Source organism: Coregonus lavaretus (genome assembly GCF_964263955.1).
Source record: "Coregonus lavaretus genome assembly, chromosome: 19".
Classification (NCBI taxonomy): Eukaryota; Metazoa; Chordata; class Actinopteri; order Salmoniformes; family Salmonidae; genus Coregonus; species Coregonus lavaretus.
In genome coordinates, this window is record NC_140006.1 from 41,215,136 (window position 1) to 41,227,425 (window position 12,290).

The 12,290-nt window shown below is 47.2% G+C and overlaps 2 protein-coding genes across 2 annotated transcripts; both read right to left on the reverse strand.

The window, feature by feature from the left end:
- Positions 1-2,677: 2,677 nt before the first annotated feature.
- On the reverse strand, positions 2,678-6,125 carry LOC311146310 (uncharacterized protein; the record flags this gene model as incomplete). The annotated part of the gene is made up of 6 exons (XM_084182800.1): positions 5,605-6,125; positions 5,215-5,427; positions 4,739-5,019; positions 4,279-4,541; positions 3,802-4,059; positions 2,678-3,623 (listed from the first exon to the last, which is right to left on the reverse strand). The coding sequence occupies exons 1-6, from the start codon at positions 5,765-5,767 to the stop codon at positions 2,678-2,680; spliced, it is 2,124 nt and encodes a 707-aa protein (XP_084038926.1). The 5' UTR covers positions 5,768-6,125.
- LOC311146311 (uncharacterized protein) lies at positions 5,846-8,405 on the reverse strand (the record flags this gene model as incomplete). Its single annotated transcript, XM_084182801.1, has 5 exons — positions 5,846-5,916; positions 6,056-6,172; positions 6,359-6,572; positions 6,727-7,798; positions 8,140-8,405. The coding sequence occupies 5 exons, from the start codon at positions 8,403-8,405 to the stop codon at positions 5,846-5,848; spliced, it is 1,740 nt and encodes a 579-aa protein (XP_084038927.1).
- Positions 8,406-12,290: the final 3,885 nt, after the last annotated feature.

Genomic DNA, 12,290 nt, shown 5'->3' on the forward strand with positions numbered 1-12,290 from the left:
ACCTTTTCCCTTTTCCTCTCCTGAGCGCGCTCAGCTACACACTCTAGGTGGGTTGGGCTACGCTCAGGATGGTGAGGGTGAAACATAGAACGCGAAGTGTTCTGTACCTTATGGAATAAATGTCCTTTTTTGACAATGTCAATGAGAACCAGCTCTTTATTCACATAATGAAAAACACTACCCTCCACGCCCTGAACAGTGGGGTGGGGGGGAACAGTAGGCCCTTCTGCGTCACGCGCCGGGCCATCCTCCGTTCTCTCCCCCTCGCCTCGTCAGAGATGCCGCCTCTTGTGGGAGACCTTCTGGTGCTGCCAGGCTGGCTTCGTGACGACCTCTCTCGCCGGCGGAACCGACGCTGTCACCGTCGCTGCTGGAGGAGCCGAGCCCGCTCTCCTGCCGCCTGGGGTGTGCGCCTGCCGCCTGGCCCGTCGCCTCCCAGTAGTTCTGCTGGGGGCGTTCGAGGTGGACGTGCTGGCTGGGGCTCTGCTGGCTTTCATTGCTAACGGCAAATGCTTAGCCAGGTGCCTCCTCTCCTCGTCCAGTTTAGCGATCCTCTCGGTGGCGTCCTTGACGGAGAGGCCAAATAGGCCCTCGCTGGAGACGGGTGCGTTGAGCAGGGACGCCCTATCGGTCTCCTTCATGGCTGTCATGGACACTGAGCTGAGGTGGCCATGGTCCTGCCCGCACTGAGGTGGCCATGGTCCTGCCCGCACATATGGCAACCGCCTGCGTCAGATGGAGGATGGCTCCGGAAATCCTCGAAGCCTCCTCCACTTCCTCGCTGGTCATCTCAGACCTACCCGTTGTGAGACGGGATAGGGAGGCTGCGAGGAGGGCGATGTTGTTCGCCGCCGCTACGCTCTGGGCTCCCAGCGTGAAGGATTTCTCAGCCAATTGGGCTGTGAACCTATCCTTCTGGGCTGGCAGGGTGGCCTTCTTGGAGGCTGCCCAGGGACTCGAACCCGGCACTAGGAACGCCGTCACGGCGCCCTCGAGCCTGGGGATTCCCCTACCTGCCCACTCATAACCAGCCACTCTGGTGAATGGGGTGTACGCCCTGGCTGATGCCTCTGAAGCAGAGGTGAGTACGGACATTGCATCATCAAGTGGGACATCCTCTTTGAAAAACGCCCAGCGCTGCTTTCTCTCCTTCATAGGAAGGAGAGTGTAGGAGGCGCAATTAGGAGGGTTGCCGAGACCATCCTTGGCATGCTGCGGCCCCAAACACACGAAACAAAGGTCGTGGGGGTCCGTGGTTGCCATGGAGGTGCAGCGGCACAGAGCCCTGAAAAGGGCTTTTGGGGGTGGGAAATTCCCTGGTGTGCTCATAGTAGAAGACGTTGACGGCTGGCAGTCAACGGCGAAATTCTTCCTGAGTCTTCGTAGGCTTCTTCACTAGTCCAGTCGCTGAAGATAATGGGAGAAAATGGGGCAAAAGGGACTGCTAGGGGGGGGGGGGGAGAAGGAAAAAGAGGGGGGGGGGGAAGAGAAAAAACGGAAAGAGAAAAGGAGAAAAACAAACAATTTGTCATGTTTTTTTCTCCACTCACAACGCCTTTAAAGTTATTTTCACACGCATGTGCGCTTATTTTTATCACTTTTATCGACAACATTGACACTTTGTCTCCTGCGGGATTCGATCCGACGACGCTGTGCACCGTGGCAGCATGCACCAATACCATGCATTAACATAATTTTTCTTTCGTATAACGTGTATATTGCTTGTATTAAGTGAGTTGTGTGAATATTGCATGTATTGTTTAAAAGCAGCCAGAACCAAAATCATTGTGTGTGTGTTAACATACTTGGCCAATAAATCTGATTTTGATGTAATTAAAGTGCTATGTGTCATTCATCCTGATTAGGGGGTTAGTTGTCCCAGATATATATATATATATATATTTAGCAACTGTCCCAGACTGCGGGGGACCAGAAGTGGGTGAACAACCTGAACTTGTTCTTCAACAGGTTTGATCAGCCCCTACCCCGGCTGCTGCACACCTCAGGTGCACCCCCAGAACACTGCCCTACCCCCATCTCCACAGCACTCAGGTCACAGACCCCCACCGCTTTGGCTTCTCCTGCCCCATCCCTTTCATCTCACCTCTTACCCTCAGCTCCACCCCCTCTCAACACCCCCTACAACATCAAACACTGGTGAGAAAAGAGGTCAGGAAGATCAAAGCAAGAAAGTATGTATTTTCATTGGCAGAGGGCTTTCCAGGAGTGCTGATATTTAATAACAGCACTGGTAGCCTACTTAGTTACTTTGCAAGAGTTCTAGGAATAAAGTATAGGAGGTATAGGAGAAAAACAATCCAGAAGTCAAAATTTGAGAAACTTTGGTCAGTTTATTAAACCTGAAAGTATATATTTAGCAAATATATACATCTTTATTTTTTTGTTGTTTTCTTTTTTAGAACACCATGCAATGCACAAACACAGAAATGAAAAACATAACTATATACAATACTTTACTATCTACACATTATTATACAATTTGACAAACTTTGGTCACTTTATTAAACCTGAAAGTATATATTTAACAAATATATACATCTATTTTTTTTTTATTGAATTTTTTAGAACACAGAAATGAAAAACTTAACTATATACAATACTTAACTATTTACACATAACTATTATATACAGTATTTATTTATTCATACATTTTCCTTTATTTCCCACTGGCAAGACTGGTCAACTGGTCCTTCCACTCTGCCAGGGTGAGTCCTGAGGCTGGACAGTACCACCGCCCCTTCAGCTGGGTGTGACCCGTACTTTTGTTTTTCCCCTGCCCACACAGCTTGCAAATGTACTGGTAGGTATCCCTGAACTTCTTGCGTGGAGGTTCACCCCTAGCCATCAGCTCCTCGTTCTCCTGGGCAGCTTTTTTCTGTCTCCACGTACGTTGCCTTGGCTGAACAGAGGTGCCAGGTGGTGGAGGGGCCAGGTACAGTGGATGGTCAGCAGGTGGCTGGAAGGGGGGAGGTGGCTGGAAGGGGGGAGGTGGCTGGAAGGGGAGAGGTGGCTGGAAGGGGGGAGGTGGCTGGTACGAAGGCCAGGCAGGAGATGGTGGTGGTGGCAGGTAATCCTGCTGGTACGAAGGCCAGGCAGGAGATGGTGGTGGTGGCAGGTAATCCTGCTGGTACGAGGGCCAGGCAGGAGATGGTGGTGGTGGCATGTAATCCTGCTGGTACGAGTCCCAGGCAGGAGATGGTGGTGGTGGCAGGTGACCCTGCTGGTACGAGGCCCAGGCAGGAGATGGGGGTGGTGGTGGTGGCAGGTGACCCTGCTGGTACGAGGCCCAGGCAGGAGATGGGGGTGGTGGCAGGTTACCATGCTCATACGAGGCTGAGCCAGCAGAACCAGGCCATACGTATGACCCAGGCTGGTAGTGCTGTGCCAAGGCAGAACGAACACTGTGCCGAGGGCGTATCACTGCCTCACCCTCCCGGTTCTCTGGCTCCTCAAACACCATAGCCTCATGCCCATGCTGCACAGGAGCAGCCGGAAGAGTCTGGGCTTCAGGGAGTGAGTCCTTGGCCAGTTCAAACCGTTTGGGGAGTATGGTGCCCTGCAGCAGCATGTCCCTGTCCTTCCTCTTATCCCTCCTAAGCAGCCTAAAAGACAAAAATGCATACAGTAGCTTCAGTTAGTTCTTTTATACATAGTAGCCTATCCTCCTATGTTTAGTATTTTCTAACAAGCAAGCAGTTGAAGGTTTTTCTTGCAGTTTAATAATATAATAATATAATGTCATTGTATAGGAAAGGTGCACACGTAAAAAACAAGACTCACCAAGAAGAGATTGTTGTGTTGTTTACTGGTATCAGAACCACGTTGGTCTTCTCCAGAACAACCCTGCTGTCCTCCAGCAGCTGTTTAAGATGGCTGTAGGCCACCACAATGGACTGTGGGATGGGCAGAGTTCTACTCCTTGTGTCCTTGGGCCTGTTTGGTGCTTGCTGAAACTCTTTTAAAAGTCTCAGGCAAACACATTCGCTGACCCTGTGGACTTCGGGGTCCTGGGCTGCCTGCCCGTGAGTCATGAACAGTCTTTGGGAAAGAAGGATGATATGGTCCGGACTTTAAACAAGGCTGTAAACAAAAAATAATAATAATAGCAACAACCTGTCACCTGTGAACAGCCCAATTTACCCCCCACAAACTAATATAATCACAAAATATTTTTTTCAATCCTGGTTTGACGCAGTACAGCCTTCTGATTCAATGATTTGTAATGAACCAAAATGATTAAGAATTGTGTCAAATCACCTCTCTGCCGCCTGCTGTCCAGGAGCAGAGCCACTCGGCTTCCTGGGCGCTCTCCAAGGTCCTGCCACGGTCTTCTTCCTCGCTTTCTGGCCGAACCTCAAAGGTTCCTTGTCCATAGCAGGGAGAGCCATGTAAAGATGGACTATGTCAGCCTCCTCTTTTGATGACAAGGCAGTGATGGTTCGGTTCAGGCCAACCAGGTAGGCTGCCAGGTCATCAACCGCATCCCAGCCCAAGACACCTCTGGAATCACATCGGCTATTCTGAAAAGTGAAAATCATGAAAAAAACACATGTAAATAAATGTGTAAATTTCTTTGAACTATTTGAGCAATGTTGACCTTTTTTCTCTCTCCATAAAACGTAATACTTGACGTTTTACTTGACAAACGTATGATACTTGTGGCATATCATTAGCGAACTTGTTACATATCTTGTTTTTGAGAAAGGTGTTACATTACCTGGTCTGATGTGCTGTCTTGTGTGTCGTCTTCCTCCACAATGATGTCCTCATCCAGGGATCTGGGTCCACTGTCACCCTCCAGTGTCACCTGGGCCTCCACGGCACATATTGGAGGATCAGGATCACCTACCCTAAGGTCAGCTACCTGGCACACCGTGACGTCAGGTTCACCCCCGTCGTCCTCGAGCTCCTCTGTGGGGATCTCTGGCAGCTGCTGTGGAACCAGCAGGTCGCCTCTATTGGACTGGGCCAACAGGTACTCCACAGCAATGCGCTCGCCTGTAACACATAGTGTTTAAACACATAGTTAAAGAAGAGGAAAGGACACAAACACAGACACAGACACATCTCCTACATGTAGAGCCCGATCTTCACTCCCACGTCCTCTGAGGAGGGGTGGAGGTGGCAGAGAAAAGAAAAGTGGGAGAGGAAGTAATACTCAAATGCTCAGTGCTGATCTGAGAGCTATCTCACCAGTAGGTTTTCCAGGTGGGGTGAATTCTGGAACCAGAGAACAACCAAGGACCCGCTGGCTCATGCTGTTTAGGTGAGACATCAAGCGAACATCAAATGTCCTCAGGGTTGATGCCCCCACCACAGCTACAGCTTCCTTTGCCCGGTTCATGTTCCACCTCGATACCCCCTCCAGCATGTACATTTGTGTGTGCAATGCATTGCATCGAAAGCCTAAGAAACAAAATACTCAGGTTAGGTCAACCATTATTATGAAGTCAATACATATTAACACCTATTAAATACAAAGTGACAATTACATTGTTATTTGAATAATTCAAGTGCATACTATGTCATAACACAGACTTTTTTTAAAGATCAGCATACGGCAAGTTAACATTTTGAATTTACCTGGAACAAAAGCACACTGGTGGCGGTGAAAACTCTCGAGGGAGGAACCTGAGGACGTCAAGGACTTTGCCACCCTTCTGCAGTGTCCCTGTCTTTGTGTACAACTCCACCCCTGCAGGGTCCTGGATGCACTCCAGGTGCTTCTGCTGCACCTCCCACACATGGTGCATGCTGTCAGGGTTCACTAGACGCAGCCCCGTGGTGTCAGTCAGCTCCCACATCGATTCGAGCAGCCCCGAAATCATGACCCGGATTTCCTCCACTGCACGGGTCCTCCGCCTGCAGTGCTTTGCCATTTCACCAGTGCTGATACTGGCCAAGAGCAGTGCCTCAGTGGGAGCATTTCCGCCATGGCTGCTCTTCCACTCCCCTTTCTTGGCCTCCTTAAGCCGTTGCACATCCTCCTGATCCCACTCAAAGATACAGGCGGAAAGTTTGGAGCAAAAGGTACCGTAGAGAGGGTGGTGCTCAGTAGTGAGGCCGCAGTTAAACCTTCGCATGAAGTGGAAGACGTCTAAACGGACGACAAACTTCCATGGTTGAAAGAGTCTCAGCACTGACGACACACCTGTGAAAGACAAACATTGATTATTACAGACGTGATCATCTATTTTTTGGGCAATTACATTACATTGTTAGTTTATAGATTACTATCACCATTTTTCTCTTTTTTTAACATCATAATTAACTTTAGTTAATTACATACTGTAATCTGCAATGTATATTTCATAAAGTAACAATTTCAGCATCCCACCTGACTGGCTGCAGCAGTCCCGGTCAACATAGATAGCCTCAGGCTCAGCTTGTCCAGCATTCTCATAACGTGTGACGATGCCCTGGCACAACTCTTCCAGCCCTGCACCTTCACCTGTCGTCAGAACACTGTTCAGAACCTGGCCAAGCTCGTTGCCGATGTTGGACATCCATGCAGCGGTGTCCCCTATACTGCCAGCCAGCTTCTTGGTGATCTGAAAAACAAACAAAAACAGAACGTTCTAAAAAAAACTGTACAAACTTACTAAAATTAATACTATTTCATCATTAGGATGATAAAGTAAACTATTTATATCCATTCCAATTGGTTAACATCAGAGTAAATAAAATTAATGCTAAAACCCTCACCTTCTTTGTAGAGTCCATCTTCAGAATTCTACCATAGGTAGAGGTGATCACCCCCTTCATCTCTTCCAGGTGGCTGAGGATGTCGTTGGAGTGGACCGTCTCAAACCACTGGGCAAGTGGAAGGGGCCTGAAGGGTGGAGGAGGAAGATGGACAGCTGCAGAAGAGACGAAGGTAGCCATCTTCAAATGAAGCTCACAGTCAGACAGGTAGCGGATGGTCTGACGTGCCCACTCCTCGCTGTGTGCTTCCTCTACTGCAGACTGGAGGTAGGAGGAACTGTTCCCACTGGTCCTTGGCTTCAGGAAAGTCATACACTTCCTATCCAGGGCTAGCTGTGTAGTGAGGACAGCGGGAAACAGGCTCCTATGTGCCACATCCAGTTGAGCAAGGATTTCCTGGCTCCATGGGCAGACCGGCAGCATACACTTGCTGCAACGTGGATAGTCCCCTCCCACAAGGTAGTAGCGGGTATCCACATCTATCACCTCCCTCACCTTCGGGTAGATCCCTGAGTGGTGCATTTTCCGGTCACACCGCGTGCATTTCAGAGGAATCCCCCACATCCTCATTGGTGCCCAGAGGAACATCCTCTGCCGGAAGTGCCACCCGGGCTCGGGAGGAGACGGTTTGTGCTGCAGTGGTGGATGAAACCAGCACGCCTCCATTTTCTGCCTCAGCTGACCTGTAGGCTCATAGAGGACCTTGGCAATCCACACCCGATCTGCTGGCTGTATAACCTTTTTGAATTGATTGGGGAGAAAAGCTTCCCAATCAATGGAAGCTGGCCTAAGTGGAGTTTGAGGAGTGTGGCGTGGCGTGCTGGAGCAACCTGTTGGAGGAGGGAGCAGAGATGTAGTTGTCGGCGGAGATGGTGTGGGCTGTAGAGATGGTGTGGCCGTTAGCCGTGGAGATGGTGTGGGCCGCGGAGATGGTGTGGTCCACGGAGATGGCGTGGCCGTTAGCCGTGGAGATGGTGTGGGCCTTGGAGATGGTGTGGGCCTTGGAGATGGTGTGGGCCTTGGAGATGGTGTGGGCCCTGGAGATGGTGTGGGCCGCGGAGATGGTGTGGGCCTTGGAGATGGTGTGGGCCATGGAGATGGTGTGGGCCCTGGAGATGGTGTGGGCCCTGGAGATGGTGTGGGCCGCGGAGTTGGTGTGGGCCGCGGAGATGGTGTGGGCCGCGGAGATGGTGTTGGCCGTGGGGATGGTGTGGTGGAGCTACCTGTTGAAGTTGGCGATGGAGGTTGAGCCAACCAGGATAAATAATGGAACTGTTCTATATGCTCCAACAGGCCAACAGAACCTTGGACCTTGGCCCCACAGGTGTCACATGTCTCCTCTACATGGCGGTCAGAAAGGTGCATGGAGAATTTTTCTGCCTTCACAACCTGATTGCACTGACAGCACTTTACTGTTCTGTCTGCACTGGTGCCTCCGCCTGCCTGCCTTGAGCCTCCACCTGCCTCATAGGAGCCTCCACCTGCCTGACTGGAGCCTTCTCCTGCCTGACTGGAGCCTTCTCCTGCCTGACTGGAGCCTTCTCCTGCCTGACTGGAGCCTTCTCCTGCCTCACAGGAGCCTTCTCCTGCCTGCCTGGAGCCTCCACCTGCCTCACAGGAGCCTTCTCTTGCCTGCCTGGAGCCTCCACCTGCCTGCCTGGAGCCTCCACCTGCCTCATAGGAGCCTCCACCTGCCTCTGATGCATCTGACTGAAGGGGGGAGGCAGGATTTCAAGTACAAAAGAGGCTCATGCTACTTGTAATAAATAATTTCACCAATGATCCTACACTGTTAGTTTTATCCAAATTTGTGCACATAGGGTATGATCCATCAAATAATCGACTTCATGCTACAGCAACTTATCATCACTTAAATGAAATAAATCATCATATAACCTACCTTATGGAACCCACAAGAGCATTTTAGGTGTCTCCCGAACAGATCCACCTTACTCTTGCTCTGCAGCGGGCAAGCATCTATACACTCCAGGGCTCTTTTCCATTTCTTACCACCGGGCCTTTTGCCTGTGGAAAACTGGTAGCTGCCCTGGGCATACTTTTGGCAGATGTCTCTCCAGTATGAGTCTGGCTTCCCCGTCTTGGTCATATCTGCAAACATGAGCTAAGTTAGACTAAACGACCAAGTTCTCTGTTGTGATTACATTCTCAATCAATTTAGCATAGATGTACAGTCGTGATAGTTTGCTCTGGCTATGGTACAGTAATACCAGGTCCATACCATTTTATAAAATTAATACTTCCATAGAATAATATGCTTGTACTCCAACACGTCAACTTAATTTTGTTATCTCAACAACCTGGTCAAAGTATCATCAATGTAGTCATATTTTGTACTTCTGAGGTCAAATTAAAGTCAGCGGAAAAGTTGCATCTCACAGAGGGGACTGTACTATGGGGGGCAGCGAGTCTACATCGACAATTTAAATACCAGGACCGACATAAAAACATGTACATTCAAATCGTACGTCCATGGAATAATTTGCCTGTACATATCGATATTATTTTTTTTGTTACGCTGACAAAGACCAAGTAACTACTCAATTTAGCATTGATGTATCTACTGTCTACTGTACGCGTACTGTACCACTACGTTCAGCGGATAAGTTACAGACAATAAGAATACGTTTATCGAGACAGTTAGTCTACATCGGTCAATCAACATAATTCAGAAATACATGTCGCTTATACATATAATTTGCATTTACATACCTATTTTTCTGTTGTTCTTTTCTTTTGTACGTCTTAAAAAAAGTTCTGTGCAGTACTGGCTCTTTCACTCAGCGCGCTGATTTGTAGTCTTCTGCAGTTTTACGTCACGTCAAAATGGGGCAAAAGGGTCACGTGACCCCTAGACCCACCTCTGTTCAGAATGGTTCGAAATGTGTTCGGAATTAGCAGTTGTTCAGAATATTTTCCTAATGTGGTTCGGATATTGTTAAGATGTATTTGCAGTCCAATTCTTGGCGGGTACGAAGATAATGGGAGGCAGATTGAGGGAACGGGGTTCCTTATATAGGGACACCTGTACTCCTAATGGCTGTAGGTGTGTGCATAATTTTGCTTCAGGCTGTTCTGCCCTAGGGCAGAGGGTAAACCACTAGGAGCATAGCTCCCCTATGGGGCGGAGCTCCACGATATAGAACCCCAACCAAACATAATGATAGTTATCGGAGTTGTAACTCCAGTTCTATGAGTGGAGCTCTGCTCCTATTGGTTTACCCCACTGCCTAGGCAGTGAACAGCCTGAGACCACACTATGCACACACCTGCAGCCAATAGGAGTACAGGTGCCCCTATAAGAGGGGATGCTTCCCCTCCAGTGTTGCCAATTTAGCGACTTTGTCGCTATATTTAGCGAGTATTCAGACCCCTCTAGTGACACATTTTTCAAAAAATCGACTAGCACCATAACTTTTTCTGGTGTTTATAGGAGACTTTTGGAGACTGTGACGTGAAAGCACGTATCATTCTTACTCTTCTCAACGAGCAGCCGGTGCTGCCGTGGGCCCCACCCCCGTCCCAAAGCACTCACAGGCGGCCCAGTCCTCGCGCTGCTGTCGGAGCAGGAGATGTTCACCCCTCCGCTTCCAGACTGCAAATTAATTGTACATGCGGGAAGCCGCCGCTGGCTGATCCCGCCCTGGCTTACATTCAGGGCGGGATGTAAATGTAAAATGTGGTCAAAAATAAATCACTGCATTTGACTCACACAGCCTCAGTCACTTACTCACCTCGTCCACTGTGTGTGTGTACCTCTCTGTGACATAAGCTAAACATCTAGCTGGCTAACTGATACTGTCTCAGTCTAAACTAACTAAGTCGCTCTGACTAAACTGTACACTCAAATACAGAAAGTTGGAATCAAACCCTGAATTCAAAGGCTGGTTGAAGCCATTTATTGGAGATGATACACGGGCATACTGCCTGTATTGTAAGGCTGATTTCTATGCCAAACTTAGTGATGTAAAAAAACATGACAACTCAAAAACATGCTCAAAAGGCAAATCCTTATAACGATAGTTACCGGAGTGTAACTCCAGTTCTATGAGTGAAGCGGAGCCCCATAGGGGAGCTCCGTTCCAATTGGTTTACCCACTGCCCTAAGGCAGCATCAGCCTGAGACAAAATTATGCACACACCTGCAGCCAATAGGAGTACAGGTGTCCCTATAAGAGGGGATGCCTCCCCTCAATCAGCCTCCAGAGATATTTATCTTCACCGAGACTACACAGCAAAAAGTCCAGTGTTGAATTAACTCCCACAGAGTTGATTTCAACACTTTTTGAGGGTTTATATAGGTCCACACTCTCCAGAGTTAAATTAACACTTTCAAAATAGTTAAACATTTAACACTCTGCAGCGTTCCTCTTTTAACTTGCAAAATAGTAAAAAAGTAACACTAAGGGATTAGACAACTAACACTGTTCAGAGTTAATTTTTAAAAACAATTTGTGTAGTGTTAATTTCACTCCCTAAAGTGTCAGTTATCAACACTGAAAAAATGTTAAAATATTTTTATTATTATTTAATATATACTTATATTAATAAGAATTAATCACAAACACAAACAATCGTTGTCAAACATTTATTTGTGCCTTTTCTCCCTTGCAGTCAGTTGAATTAAAACATTGTGAATGAAGGTACACAGTAAAAACAGAAGTGTTAATTTAACTCCTATCGAGTTGAATTTAACTCTGTTTCAGATAACATTTGGTCCCACTCAAAATCAGTGTAAAATGTACTCTTTGGTCAGTGTAAAACTTTTAGAGTTAATTCTACTCCATATTGTGTAAAAAATAACAATGAAATGTGTCAAAATATTTAACACTGTAGTTTAATCACACTGTTGAGAGTAATATGATTACACTGTATAGAGTTGTCAACTACAATTTTACTTTAAAAAATGACACTTTAAAGTGTAATGATATTTACTTTTCATTTCTCTACAGTGTTTTTTATTTTTTATTTAAATCATATGATGTAGTGTTACTGAATTATAGAAATATCAATACTATCAAATAAAACAAAGCACAATAATACAAGATGAGAGCACCCACATTTATTGAAAAAAAAAAGTATAATTTCAATGTCCGTGAATTTACATTGTACACCCATTGCCTTGTCTATGACAGAAGTATAACATCATAAAAATGTTCACCAGAGAAAGCAATATGGCACAACAAGGAGAGCTGTGTCATTTCCTCCATATGACCTTTGTATGTCAAAAGGTCTAGGGTAGTGCAGGTTGTCGACATGAAAAAAAACTAAATCATGCTTTGATCTGATCACCTCATATGCATGGAAATGTTCTTGAAAAGTTACTGTAACTAAAGGCACTGTGAGTAGTAACAGTTTTTCACACATTATCAGAACTGACTCAATCTGATAAAACAAGGGCACTTCAGAGTCAACTTCGCCACAGATAACCAAGTGTGGGCGATAAACATACCCATTATGTTTAGCCCAATTAACCTTCATAACCTGAATGCTACTGGGCACTTGCATTGCCAAAGCAATTTCAGAACCTCCTTTTACCATATTTA